We start from the raw sequence: 14489 nt of genomic DNA on the forward strand, positions 1-14489 counted from the left end.
ATTTCAGATAGATTTGGCGTGAAGTTAAGAATATATTCTTGAGGTGCCTGGGTGGCTCAGTCGGTTGAGTGTCCAACTCTAATTTCGGCTCAGGTCATGATCTCAGGGTCATGGGATGGAGCTCTGTGTCAAGGCTCTGTGCGGATCATGGAGGCTGCTTAAGATTCACTCTCTCTCCCTCTGCCCCTCTCCCCACTCACATGCTCACTCTCTCTCTAAAATAAAAATTAAAAAATATATATATATTCTTTAATCAGGTTCTGAGGCCCAAAAGACTGTTAGACTTCCTTTAGTGTCCAAATTGAAGTCCACAGGATCATGATTCACATTTCGAGGAGACAAAAATGGAGGTGCTACTCCAACACGCTAGCCCTCCAGCACTGTGGGGTGAAACTTCCAAAACACTGCAGGGCTACACTCGAGACCCCCACAATCCCACAGAGGAGGTGACCTCACTACCATGCAGCAGACATGTGGAAGGAAAGGGTAAGAGACCAGCATCTCCTTGTGGAGGTGCAGAGGACTGGCCTACGAGAACCCCAAAGTTCTGCTCCACCAACCAAGCAACATTTGTGGGCTGTGTCTAAAGCAGCCCAAATAACTGATTTAAAGAAAATCAATTCAATTCAAATTATTTGCTGGGACCCCACCATGTGGCAAAGGCACCTGCCCAAAGCACCCAGAGGCTTACAGAGTTGGAAAAGTCATTCAATCCTAAGATCTGCCATCAGGGAATATGCAGCCCTATAACTTCATGTTTACATGTAAACTCAAACTCTCTTCTGTGCTGGACCAACTGTGGACATTTAAGAGTTAAAGTCAGAAAAATCAAAGCTCCCTTGATTTTACTATGTTGTTAGTTCTTTTTAAGTTTGTGTTTCTCACACTGGCAAAAACTTAGACAAGATAAATTCCTAGAAACTCAGCTAAGTTTGTTAGAAAAATCAAATGCCTCTTGGCATACAAGTATTTTACACTTATTTTAAGATACCAAGTAAAAAACTTACTTTAGATTTACAAAGTATTAAACATTGACCTTACTATTTCTCTTCCTCCTCCTACTGTTCCTCTTTAGAGCAGAAATGCCCTTTTAGCCAGTGACTTCCAAGTTTCTGCGATTAAATCCATTATAGGCTTAACAACTCTGAACTCGTATGCCCAGGCACCTGCAGAGCTACTATAGAAGAGAGTTCTGGAGTCCTGACACACCTGCCCCCAGTGCCACCCCACTCTCTGAACTTGTCTCAGGCCACAGTCACACAAGAGCCATCTCAACGCCTCCTGCCTGTCCTCCTCCTCATCTTCATGAGCTTCCTCCTCCCTCCACTCTACCAGCAACCCTGCTGCCTCCTCCCACGACATCAGCCCCAGCTTCTCAGCCTCTCCTCCCAAACACACACAGTTTAAACCCACTCTTTGCAAACCAACATAGCTAAAAGCACGCACAGAGCCTGCCTTGACTGGTTTGTGCCACCTACACCTGAGCTGAAGGCCATCACTTACAGAGCACCTGCTGTGTACCAAGCATCAAGTTCTATCCTCAAATTCTAATACCCACAGACCCAACCTCTTCCTTCCTAGCCTCATCTTGTAGGTGTAAAATGATGCTCCTGGAGAGGATTATTCCCAGCAATTATGTACTTGGGAGCCCTCTGCCTTCTGTTTCCTAAACTTGATACTTCTGGTCCTTTCTCCTCCCACTTGCGCAAAAGTAAATACACAGCATGAATAAAAACCACGCAAGATCCAAGTTAACTCAAGGAGACTACAGCACCCATAAAGTCAGCATATAATTCCATAGAAACCAAAGCATGTCAGGCTAATTTTTGTTTTTTTTTTTTTTTCCAGAAAAAGTCCTAATTATTTTTTTAAGGTGGTCATCTTTAAGTGGTCATCTTTTCCAAGGACAGTTAACCTCCTAGACTGCACAAGGGGCAAAGCATCTCCAACACAACAGCTTCAGAAGACTCTCCACATTGTTAACACTTTCACCCACTTCAGCTAAAGAAAGACCTCTGCCCATGCAGAAGTCACCTGTGTACACAGATACCAGCCCTGGAGAGTAATTCAGTCACTACAGCAGCCTGTGACCGGGAAGGGGCACAGGGAACTTTCTGGGTAATAGAAATGTTTCTATTTCTCGATCTGGGTGGTAGATATGCAAATATATAAATCATCATGCAAATGAACCCTTACTAAAATTAAAGGCAAAGTGGGCACGTGGTACTTACCAAAATTCAAGAAAATCAGTTTGGCCTGTATTCCAGGACATAGTTTGATGAGAAATGGAATGGCAACATACAACCCCAGAACACAGAGAAGAATTTTCCTCAGTCGGAACCACAGGCCCTTTCTCCTGTAAGAGAAGAGCAGTTAACAGGTCAAAGACAGCAGGTGCAATTTTGCTGTTTATTAACAGCTTTATCAAAATCACTAACTAAAATCCACACGTAGCTTTCCCCACAAGAATTTTGCCAGTAAGAAGACTAGCCTCCCACCTGCTTTTGTTAAAATAATTATTTTAGGGATGCCTGGGTGGCTCAGTCGATTAAGCGGCCGACTTCGGCTCAGGTCGTGATCTCGTGGTCTGTGAGTTCGAGCCCCGCGTCGGGCTCTGTGCTGACAGCTCGGAGCCTGGAGCCTGTTTCAGATTCTGTGTCTCCCTCTCTCTGACCCTTCCCCATTCATGCTCTGTCTCTCTCTGTCTCAAAAATAAATAAACATTAAAAAAATTTTTTTTTAAAATAATAATTATTTTAGACAGTCTTTCAATCTGAGCTTAGAACTCTATTGCAGAGAGATGGTTAGGGTATTTTCTCCTGAAAACCAATGAAAGGTCCTGATGATTTCCTATGCTTGCCCTGGGATCAGAATACAGCACAGACATCAGATCCTTAGCAAGTGCCAAACCTGAAGTCCAATCGTAGCTGCAGCTTCATTTCAGGAGTGGCCATCTCGAGGCCGCATGATCACCGTCCTGCAAGCCAGCCACAGGTGTGGGCTGCCCAATGGCTCCTCGTAGGAAGCAAGAACATCAACAGAACCTGCCCAACCAGGTCCAGGGAGGGAGCAGGAGGCTGACAACAAGACTGTGGCTAACACTGCCTGTCCCTACATTCCAGCCCACGTTCTATGTGGCACCACCTGATGGAGACCCCTTCTCCAGGCACCATGAGCCAGGTCTCCAGACCTCTTCTAAGCCCACTCAGTTCCAAGACTTCCTCATCCTGTTCCCGATGCCTTTTCAAAAATGTCCCTACTCTAGAGATTCTAAACTTCTTGGAGTAAGGGTTTCTCAACAACTAAAAACCTGAAGCCCCCAAAGAGCTTCTGTTTACATGACTTATATTTATTACTATTTGTCATATGAGAAGTCATCTCATGAGGAGGGTGCCTGGGTGGCTCAGGAGGTTAAATGTCCAACTCTTGATTTCAGCTTGGGTCATGATCTTGTAGTTGTAAGATCGAGCCCCGCTTCGGGTTCTGTGCTGGGCATGGAGCCTGCTCAGGATTCTCTCTTTCCCTCTCCCTCTGCCCCCACCCCATCCATGCATACTATCTCAAATTAAAAGAAAATCTATTCATGTATCTAACAAGAAATCTATTACATGTTAATATAATTAACATTTTTAATAAAATATTATATTTTCCAATACAAAAACTTTTAGTGAGAAGAGTAGCATTAACATTTTTACAAATTTAAGCCAGACAACTTAATAGAAGACAGATGGATTCCATCTGTTTCTGCAACCAATCTACAGATGATACCACACATCATGCAGCATCTGGAAAACTCAGATAATGAGTGAAAAATGCAAATAACATCTTAGGGTTATTATGAAAATCATTTTGGCTTTGTGGACATTCTTAAAGGATCTTGCGGAGCACCCTTGGGAACTGCTGTTCTTACAAACCAAGGCCAAACCTTAGTGGGGCTGTTTATCTCTGGACTGTTACCAAAATAACTATGTAAGGTGGTTTTAAATATATACCTGGAACTGCTGACACATGCAGTAACACAGATGCATCTCAAAAGCATTCTGCTAAGTTAAATAAGACAGACAAAAAAGACTACATTCTGTATAATTCCATTTGTCTAAAATTCTAGAAGGGAGAGGTACCTAGCTGGCTCAGTCAGAACAGTGTGGGACTCTTGATCTAGTAGGGGTCATGAGTTCAAGCCCCATGCTGGGTATAGAGATTGCTTAAAAAAACATTCTAGGGCTGCCTGAGTGGCTCAATAAGCATCCGACTCTTGATTTGGGCTCAGGTCATAATCTTGTGGTTCATGGGTTCGAGCCCTGCATTGGGCTCTGCACTGGCAGTGTGAAGCCTGCTTGGGATTCTCTCTCCCTCTTCTCTGCCCCTCCCCCTCCCCCACTAGTACTCACTTTCTCTCCCTCTCAATAAATAAACTTTAAAACAATTCTAGAAGAGGCATAACTATAGGGACAGAAAAACAGAACAGTGGTAGCTGGGAGATTGCAAGGGGCACAGGGAACTTTTAGAGTGATTGAAATAATTTTATCTTGATTGTGGTTACACATCTGTATGTGTAAATAATATCTCAATAAAGCTGATGACAAACATGCATATCTGATAATAAATTTCATTCACTCATTCAACTGGTTTAATCAATGCTATTACTGAGTACCTAGCACTCTTTGGACAGTAGATACTAAGGGCAGCAAAGGAGGGCATCTATATCCATGCTGCACTCCCAGCTCAGCTGGACAGACACAGAGATCTGAGACAGGCACCTGGTGCAAGGTGATCCAACCCAGTCTGGGCTGCCACTGGGCCACTGGGAGGAAACACTTAAGTTAGGAATATAGGAATTAACTAGATGATGTGGAAGAACAGTTTAAATGGCGTCTTAAATTCCATTCACAATATGTCCTTTCAGTGATGATGGGTGTACAACATTGTGGTTAAAGGTGCTGGCTCTGAAGTCAGATGATCTAGTCCAACATCCAACCTAGCACTTAATAGCTGTGCAATCCTGGACAAGTTATTTAACATCTCTGAGCTGTGGTTTCCTCCCTGCACGAAAGGCATAAAAATGGTACCTCCTTCATGAGGCTCCTGGAAGGATTACACAATAATACATGTAGACTGCATACCTGAGTCCCAGGTCCACAATATAGCTAAGCTGTTATCACCATCTTCTTATTCTCATTAAAGGAAAGAACATAGTGGGCATAGTTAAGGACCCTGAAAAGGAAGGTTGGGCACAATGTGAGAGGTCCAAAGAGGCCAAGAAGAATTCAGGACTTCATTCTGAGAGAAAATGGAGAGCCCATAACAAAGAAAATAGCCTGCAATCAAATGCACAGCCATCAAACACCAGATGCAAAGTTCACGCTTGGGTCCTCTGCTTCAGCCACATTGGCGATTCCTATGTCCCTCACACAATTTGTTCACTCAGCCTCCAGAGCCTGCATAAATCTGCTCAACTGTAAGGTATTCACGTAGCTCGTAATTTTATGTCCTCAGTGAAAGGAAAGCATATGCCCACACAAAGACTTGATAAAAAAAACATTCACAGAAGTTTTACTCAAAACAACCACTGAAATAATGCAAATGTCTATCAACGGGTGAATGGATAAACAAACCATAGTTTGTTCTTAGAATGGAACACTACACACACAATAAAAGGAGCTAACTATTGATAACATGCAACCACATGGATGAATCTCAAAATAATTATACTGAGTGAAAGAAGCCCAACAATATTGCCCAGGACACTAGCAGACTGCTGTTTTGATATATCAGTTCACCTAAAAAAGTATTCCTATTCATTAGTAAAATCAACATTGTATTTTCTGTGCTATTTCAGGATGGTTCTTCTTCATAGATGGTGGCTTTTCATCTTCCTCATATTTTGGAATAGTTTATATAAGATAGAAACTGTTCCTTATAAAGTTAAAAGAATTTATCAAAAAGAAATAAGGATGATATAAACAATGGGGAAAAGATATAATTTACTTCATCTCTTTACTTAAGTAATTATTACCTACTTCTTGTGACAATTTTGTTAATTTTCTCAGAAATTCCTTTAGTTGCAACCCTTACTTATTGCTGGTAGTATTGCTATTAATGTACTTACTCCTTGCTAGAAGCATTCCTTGTCCTTGATTACTGATAAGAATGAACATTTCCCACACAGCTGAAGAAAGCATCACCTTCATTTAGCACCTGCACGTGACCTGGTGTAATCACACAGGTCCACCTTTCTCTATGCTGCACCCATCCTCATGAAGAGGAAAAATTTTTGCCATAGCTTGAACAATGATTCAGTATACATGTCTTTAGAGGTTACTCATATTATCAGTACCATAAACAGATAACCAGAAGTACTTGTCAAGAAATAGAAAGGAGCTGTAGAAACAAATATAATGAAGAGACTTAGGATATAGCCCATCAGGGGAGCCTGGGTGGCTCAGTCAGCTAAGTGTCTGACTCTTGATTTCAGCTCAGGTTGTGATCCCAGGGTCATCGGATTGAGCCATGCATCCAGCTTGGCACTGAGCGTGGAGCCTGCTTGGGATTCCCCCCACCCCTTGCCTCTCTTCCCCACTCATGCTCTCTCTCACTCTCTCAAATAAAAAACAAAAAAAAGGATATAGCCCATCAGTTGCATTCTTGGGCATTTATTCCAAAGAAATTAAGACTTAATTTCATGCAGGAACTTGTACATGAATGTCTATAGCAGCTCTATTCATAATAGCCCCAACTCAGATGTCTTTCAAGAAGTGAATGGATAAACAAACTGTCCATACTGGCCATGGAATACTACATAGCCATAAAAAGGAATGAACTATTGATTGTGCAACAACTTGGATGAACCTGGGAATTATACTGAGCTTAAAAAGTCAATCAATCCCAAAAGGTGACATTTTGTAAGTTCATTTATAAAAATGTTCTTGAAATGACAAAGTGATAGAGATGGAGACAAGACTAGTGGTTGCCTGGGTTTAGGGAGGGGAGGGAGAGGGTGAGGGTGTCAATAAAGGGTAGCACAAAGGAGCCTGGTTGGGTGGGGGGGGGGGGTACAGATGAGTACCTTGATGTGACAGTGGTTCCACAAAGCTACACATGTAATGAGACTGGACAGCATTACACACACACACACACACACACACACACACCCCTACACACACACGTGTATTTTTAACTGGTGGAATCTGAATAAGCTCTTGGATTGCATCAGTGTCGAGGCGCCTGGGTGGCGCAGTCGGTTACGCGTCCGACTTCAGCCAGGTCACGATCTCGCGGTCCGTGAGTTCGAGCCCCGCATCAGGCTCTGGGCGGATGGCTCGGAGCCTGGAGCCTGTTTCCGATTCTGTGTCTCCCTCTCTCTCTGCCCCTCCCCCGTTCATGCTCTGTCTCTCTCTGTCCCAAAAATAAATAAACATTGGATTGCATCAGTGTCAATCTCCTTAGGCTGATTTTGTACTATGGTTGTGTTATGTTACATCAAATTGAAGAAGGCTGGTGGATGGGAACAGTGGACACCATTGTACATTTCAGTACAATTTCTATGAATCTATAATTATTTCAAAATAAAAAAAAAGGAAAGTAACCTGTCACAAAATCTAAAAGACAGAAAGTAAAATATAAGTAATCATTAATAAATCTGACCAATTTGCTGGACTTCATGTTACCTCAATCTGTCCAATATTAGCCCCATTTTCACAAGAAAGGCCTCCGGACAAGAAGCCTAGCATAGTGTGTGGGGGCAGGCCATGCTGACCTCCCCATGTTCTTCCAGGACTACTGAGGATCCCCCATTCCTTCATCCTGGCCTCTCCTTCTGGAGAAGCAGCCCAAACCAGAGGTAAGAGGCCCAGAGTACCCAATGTGCAATCTGGGATTTTCTCCCAACTAAAGATAGATGTTTCTGACGGGACTTTTTAACAAATTATTCTAGAAAAGAACAATTTGTGCAATTTACACCTTTCTGCTGCCTCCTTAGAAGGGTAGATCCTGAAGCAAGACTTGGCTGGACTGGCTGGTAAGGACGTGAGAGGGAGCCAAGACCTGTACCTGAGAGGGAGCGCGGGATGGAAAAAGGCCACAGAAAGGCCAAGGGGTCTGGGCAAGGAAGCCAGGAGCCCAAGGGGAAATGGGGAGGCTACAGGCTGATGTTCAGCTGGTTCCAGCGTGGTCCTGGTGACCAATAGAACACACAGCAGTGAGCCCAGAAATAGAGCCACATAAATACAGTTAACTGATCTTTGAAAGTAATACAATGGGAAATAAAGAGTCTGGTCTACAGATGGTGCTATAATAAGTGGATATCCACATGATACAAAAGGAATCTAGACATAGACTTACACCCTTCACAAAAATGAACTCATAATGGCTCATAGAGCTACATGTACAATGTGAAGCTATCAAATTCCTACAAGATGGCAGAAGAAAACATAAGTGACCTCGGGGGGGTGGTGGTGGTGGTGGTGAAGACTTCTTAGATACCACCTCAAAGGTACAATCCACTAAAGAAATAACTGATAAGTTACACTTTAGTCAAATTAAAAACTTCTGCTCTGCCTATGACAGTATTAAGAGAATGACAAGAGAAGCTACAGACTGGGAGAAAATATTTGCAAAAGACACATCTGATAAAAGACTACAGTCTAAAATACACAAAGGATTTTCTTAATTTATTTTTTAATTTATATCCAAGTCAGTTAGCATATAATGCAACAATGATTTCAGGAGTAGATTCCTTAACACCCCTTACCCATTTATCACATCCCCCCTCCCAGCACCCCTCTGTTCTCTATATTTTAGAGTTTCTTATGTTTTGTCCCCCTCCCTGTTTCTATATTACTTTTGCTTCCCTTCCCTTATGTTCATCTGCTTTGTATCTTAAATCCCTCATATGAATGAAGTCATATATTTGTCTTTCTCTAATTTTGCTTAGCATAATACCCTCTAGTTCCATCCACATAGTTGCAAATGGCAAGATTTCATTCTTTTTGATTGCCGAGTAATACTCCATTGTATGTATATGTATATACACCACATCTTCATCCATTCATCCATCGATGGATATCTGGGCTCTTTCCATACTTTGGCTATTGTCGATAGTGTGGCTATAAACATTGGGGTGAATGTGCCCCTTTGAAACAGCATACCTGCATCCCTTGGATAGACACCTACTAGTGCAATTGCTGGGTTGTAGGGTAGTTCTATTTTTATTTTTTTGAGGAACCTCCATATGGTATTCTAGAGTGGCTGCACCAACTTGCATTCCCCTCATCAGTGCAAAAGAGATCCTCTTTCTCTGCATCCTCGTCAACATCTTTGTTGCCTGAGTAGTTAATGTTAGCCATTCTGACAGGTGTGAGGTGGTATCTCATTGTAGTTTTGATTTGTATTTTCCTGATGATGAATGATGTTGAGCATTTTTTCATGTGTCGGTTGGCCATCTGGAAGTCTTCTTTAGAACAGTGTCTATTCATGTCTTTTGCCCATTTCTTCACTGGATTATTTCTTTTTGGGGTGTTGAGTTTGATAAGTTCTTTATAGATTTTGGATACTAACCCTTTATCTGATATGTCATTTGCAAATATCTTCTCCTATTCCGTTGGTTGCCTTTTAGTTTTGCTGATTGTTTCCTTCACTGTGCAGAAGCTTTTCATTTTGATGAGGTCCCAATAGTTCATTTTTGCTTTTGTTTCCCTTGCCTCTGGAGACATGTTGAATAAGAAGTTGCTGCAGCCAAAGTCAAAGAGGTTTTTTCCTGCTTTCTCCTCAAGGATTTTGATGGCTTCCTGTCTTACATTGAGGTCTTTCATCCATTTTGAGTTTATTTTTATGTATGGTGTAAGAAAGTGGTCCAGGTTCATTTTTCTGCATGTCGCTGTCTAGTTTTCCCAGCACCATTTGCTGAAGAGACTGTCTTTATTCCATTGGATATTCTTTCCTGCTTTGTCAAAGATTAGTTGGCCATATATTTTGGGTCCATTTCTGGGTTCGTTCTCTATTCTGTTCCATTGATCTGAGTGTCTTTTCTTGTGCCAGTGCCATACTGTCTTGATGATTACAGCTTTGTAATACAGCTTGAAGTCTGGGATTGTGACGCCTCCTGCTTTGGTTTTCTTTTTCAAGATTGCTTTGGTTATTCGGGGTCTTTTCTGGTTCTATACAAATGTTAGGACTGTTTTTGCTCTAGCTCTGTGAAGAATGCTGGTGTTATTTTGATAGGGATTGCTACAAAGGACTCTTAACATTTCTCAACAATGAGAAAATAACCCAGTTTGAAAAAGGGCGAGAGACCTGAACCTCATCAAAGAAGGTATACAGATGAGAAGTATGTGAAAAAAGGCTGAACATAATATGTTACTGGGGAATTGTACATTAAAACAATGAGATACCACTATACACATATTACAATGGCCAAAACCCAAAATATGTACGATGCCAAATGCTGGTGAGGACATGAAACAATGGGAACTCTCAATGCTGGCAGGAACACAAAAGGGTTCAGCCTCATTGGGAGACAGTTTGGCGCTTTCTTAGAAAACTAAATATACTCTTACCATGCCATCTGGCAATCGCACTCCTTGATATTCAGCCAAATGAGTAGAAAATCTAAGTCCACACAAAAACCTCTTCACAAATATTTATAGTAGCTTTATTCATAATTGTTCAAAGCTGGAAACAATGAACATGTCCTCCAGTAGGTAAATGCATACACAAACTGTGGTACAACCAAACAATGGGATGTTACTTAGCCTAAAATGAAATGAGCCACCTAACCATGAAAGGACATAGAGGAAACTTAGTATTACTCAGTAGAACTTAATGTTACTGAGTGAAAGAATCCAATCTGAAAGGACTACATACTGTATGATCACAGCTATATTACACCTTAGAAAAGGCAAAACTATGGAGACAGTAAAAAAATTAGTGGTTGCCAGAGGTTAGCAGGGATGGAGGATGAACAGGCAGAGCACAGAGGATTTTTAGGGCAGTGAAACTATTCTACCTGACACTACAAATGGTAGGGATATGTCATTACACATTTGTTACAACCTCCAAATGTACAACAAGTTGAACCCTAATGTAAACTATAGACTTTGAGTGATGATGATATGTGACTATAGGCTCATTGACTGTAATAAATGTATTATTGTGGTGTGGGATGTCAGTAGTTGGGGAGGTTGCATATGTGGGGCAGAGGTATACTGCAAGTGTCTGTACTTCCTGTTCGATTTTGCTGGGAACCTGAAGCTACTCTAAAAACAAAGTTTAAGATAGTCAAACTCATAGAATCAGAATAGAATGGTGGTTGTCAGAGGCTGCAAAGAGAGGGAAATTGGAGATATTAATCAAATGTATCAAGTCTTGGGGCACCTGGGTGGCTCAGTCAGTTAGGCGTCTGACTCTTGATTTCGGCTCAGTTCATGATCTCACAGTTGGTGAGGTTGAGCCCCATGTTGGGTTCTGCGTTAACAGCATAGAGCCTCCTTGGGATTCTCTCTCTCCCTTTCTCTCTGCCCCTCCCCTACTCTTTCTCTCTCTCTCAAAATAAATTAATAAACTTAAAAAAATGCATGAAGTCTCAATCATGCAAGATGATTAAGTTCAAGAGATCTATTACACAACATCACTATACAACATCATCCCTACATGTAGCTAACAATACCACATTGTACACTTCACATCTTAAAAGAATAGATATGTTAAGTGTTTTTATGACAATAAAATAAAATTTAACAATACAGTTGTTGTTTTTTCAAAAATGAACAACAACAAAAATGTTTCTTGTAGCTATCAAGTGTTTCAAGACTCCTCAGGAAACCTGAAACCAAGGATCGGAAATGAGGACAGTTGCAGGAGTGGCAATTAGTGATTAGTAACTTTAGATGGAACCAAAAGCAAACAGCACACTAAGAAATTCACAGAACAAAACTATTTCATTTTGAAAACCCCATAGCTCTTGTTTTAGAAAATTTATACCATTATTTTAATCAGAAAATTATTGACTTGTAAATAAGTTCTGCAAGAGTCTCATAACTAAACGACAAAGTTTTTATAATCTAGAAATAGAGCCTGTATGGCTTTCATCAAGGTACTCCTCTCTCCCAGACTGCAATGGTTCTCTATCTGCCTGTGAATGCTCCTGGATGGGTCTTTGAGGCATACTTCATTCCTTCTCATCCTGGCAGCTTTTTCTTGTAGAAGACATAAGTTTCTAGATTTCTTCTTTCTTTTCTTTTCTTTTCTTTTCTTTTCTTTTCTTTTCTTTTCTTTTCTTTTCTTTTCTTCTCTTTCTCTTTTTAATTTGAGAAAGAGAGAGAGAGATAGAGGGCATGTGAGCCAGAGAGAGGGGGAGAGGGATAGAGAGCGTGAATCCCAAGCAGGCTCCACGTTCAGCACAGAGCCTGATGTGGGGCTTGGTCCCACAGCCTGGAACCATGACTTCAGCAGAAATCAATAGTCAGACGTTTAATTGACTGAGTCACCCATGCACCATGAGTTTCTAGCTTTCTGCAGCTATTTCTTAATATGAATACAGGCACACCTTGCTTTATTGTGCTTCACTTTACTGTGAACAGATAGGAGTTTTTACAAATTTGTGGCAACCCTGCATTGAGCACATTTATTGGTTACATTTTTCCAACAGCATCTGCTCCCTTCATGTCTCTGTGTCACATTTTGGTAAGCCTCACAATTATTTCAGACCTTTTCATTATTATTATATTTGTTATGGTGATCTGTGATCAGTGATTAGGACTTGCTGGAAGCTCAGATGATGGTTAGCAATTTTTAGCAATACAATATTTTTAATTAAGTTACATATATTTTTAGACATAATACTATTATCCACTTAATAGAAAACAGTGTAAACATAACTTTTATACAACTTTAACTTTTACATACACTGGGAAACAAAAAAATTCACTTGATTAGCTTTATTCTTTTTTTTATTACATTTTTTTAATATTTATTTTTTTGAGAGAGAAACAGAGTGAGAACAGGGAAGGGCAGAGAGAAGAGGGAGACACAGAATCCAAAGCAGGCTCTAGGCTCTGAGCTGTCAGCACAAAGCCTGACGCAGGGAATGACCTGAGCCGAAATTGGACACTTAACCGACTGAGCCACCCAGGCTCCAATTAGCTTTATTCTGATATTTGTTTTATTGGTGGTCTAGAACTAAACTTGTAGTATCTCCAAAGTATGCCTGTATTTAATAACTATACATTCTTTTACTACCTGAGAGTATAAGTCCTCATAATGTAATTCCTCTAGATTTTATTTGAATCAGTGCTGTGGTCAGGAATAAATCTTGTCAGCAAGTCTGAAAATCTTTTCAAAAGGCATACAGAGAAAAAAAAAGTCTATTATACTTGTATAATTGGCAAGATAAAAAATGTTTCCATGTGTAAAAAAAGTTCAAACATAAGAAATACAAAATTGATTAACAAATCCATGAGGTATTTCTTCAAGAAAAAGCAAGAAAAAAAACAGTAAGTTTTGGTCTTGAAAGAGAATATACAAAATTAGGGATCAGAAAAGTGAGATAACCGCAGATGAGAAAATTTCTTTTAATAGACAGTATTTGCTAAGCTAATAGATTTTGGTTTTTTTTTTTTTTTTTTTTTTTGAGAGAGAGAGAGAGAGAGAGAGAGAAAGAGAGAGTGAGCATGTGAGCGGGAGAGGGGCAGAGGAAGAGGGAGAGAGATCTTAAGCAGGCTCCACACTCAGCATGGAGCCCCACATGGGGCTCGATTTCATGATTTCACAACTGTGAGATCATGACCTGAGCTGAAATCAAGACTCGGACACTTAACCAACTGAGCCACCCAGGTGCTCTGAAAGCTAATAAAATTTTTATAATTCAATGATACAGACTATTTTGTAAGAAAACATAAATAGTGACAATCCACTCAAATTGTGAGGAAAAAAAAAAACAAATAAAACCTATAACCACAGGAGGAACTGGATAAAGCTATCAAAGAATTATGTCCCTGAAGGACATAATGAGCCCAGAAAGACTGACAGGCATTTCCCCCTAACTTTTAAGAAACAGATAATTATCATATCATACCATTAGTGGCAGAACCTGGGAAACCAGAGAGAATGTTCAAAATCAAAGCTGGTTTTATTATAATCGACAAATGGAATCAATATAGTACTATAAAGAAAATTACCAATGAATTTCAAAATACTAATAGAGATACAAAAATTCTAGTAGTATAAAAGCAAATTAGGGAGGAATGTAAAATAGTATAGCCGCTATGGAAAAAAAAAATGCTAAACACAGAATTATCATATGATCCAGCAATTCCACTCTTGAGCATAGGTACCCAGAAGAATTGAAAACAGGGACTCAAACAAGATTCCTGTAGACCAATGTTTACAGCTACATTGTTTACAACAGCCAAAAGGTGGAAGCAACCCAAGTGTCCATTGACAGATGAATGGATAAACAAAATGTGAAACACACATGCAATGGAATATTATTCAGC

The 14489-nt window shown here is 40.5% G+C and overlaps 1 protein-coding gene across 1 annotated transcript in view; it reads right to left on the reverse strand.

The window, feature by feature from the left end:
- Nucleotides 1-14489, reverse strand: part of ABHD12 (abhydrolase domain containing 12, lysophospholipase) — an 89406-nt gene that overhangs the window by 26463 nt on the left and 48454 nt on the right. The window contains exon 2 of the mRNA XM_030310243.1: nt 2232-2356. Within this exon, the coding sequence (XP_030166103.1) occupies nt 2232-2356 (125 nt within the window). The remainder of the gene's footprint in view (nt 1-2231; nt 2357-14489) is intronic.

The sequence above is a fragment of the Lynx canadensis genome, chromosome A3 (assembly GCF_007474595.2).
Source record: "Lynx canadensis isolate LIC74 chromosome A3, mLynCan4.pri.v2, whole genome shotgun sequence".
Classification (NCBI taxonomy): Eukaryota; Metazoa; Chordata; class Mammalia; order Carnivora; family Felidae; genus Lynx; species Lynx canadensis.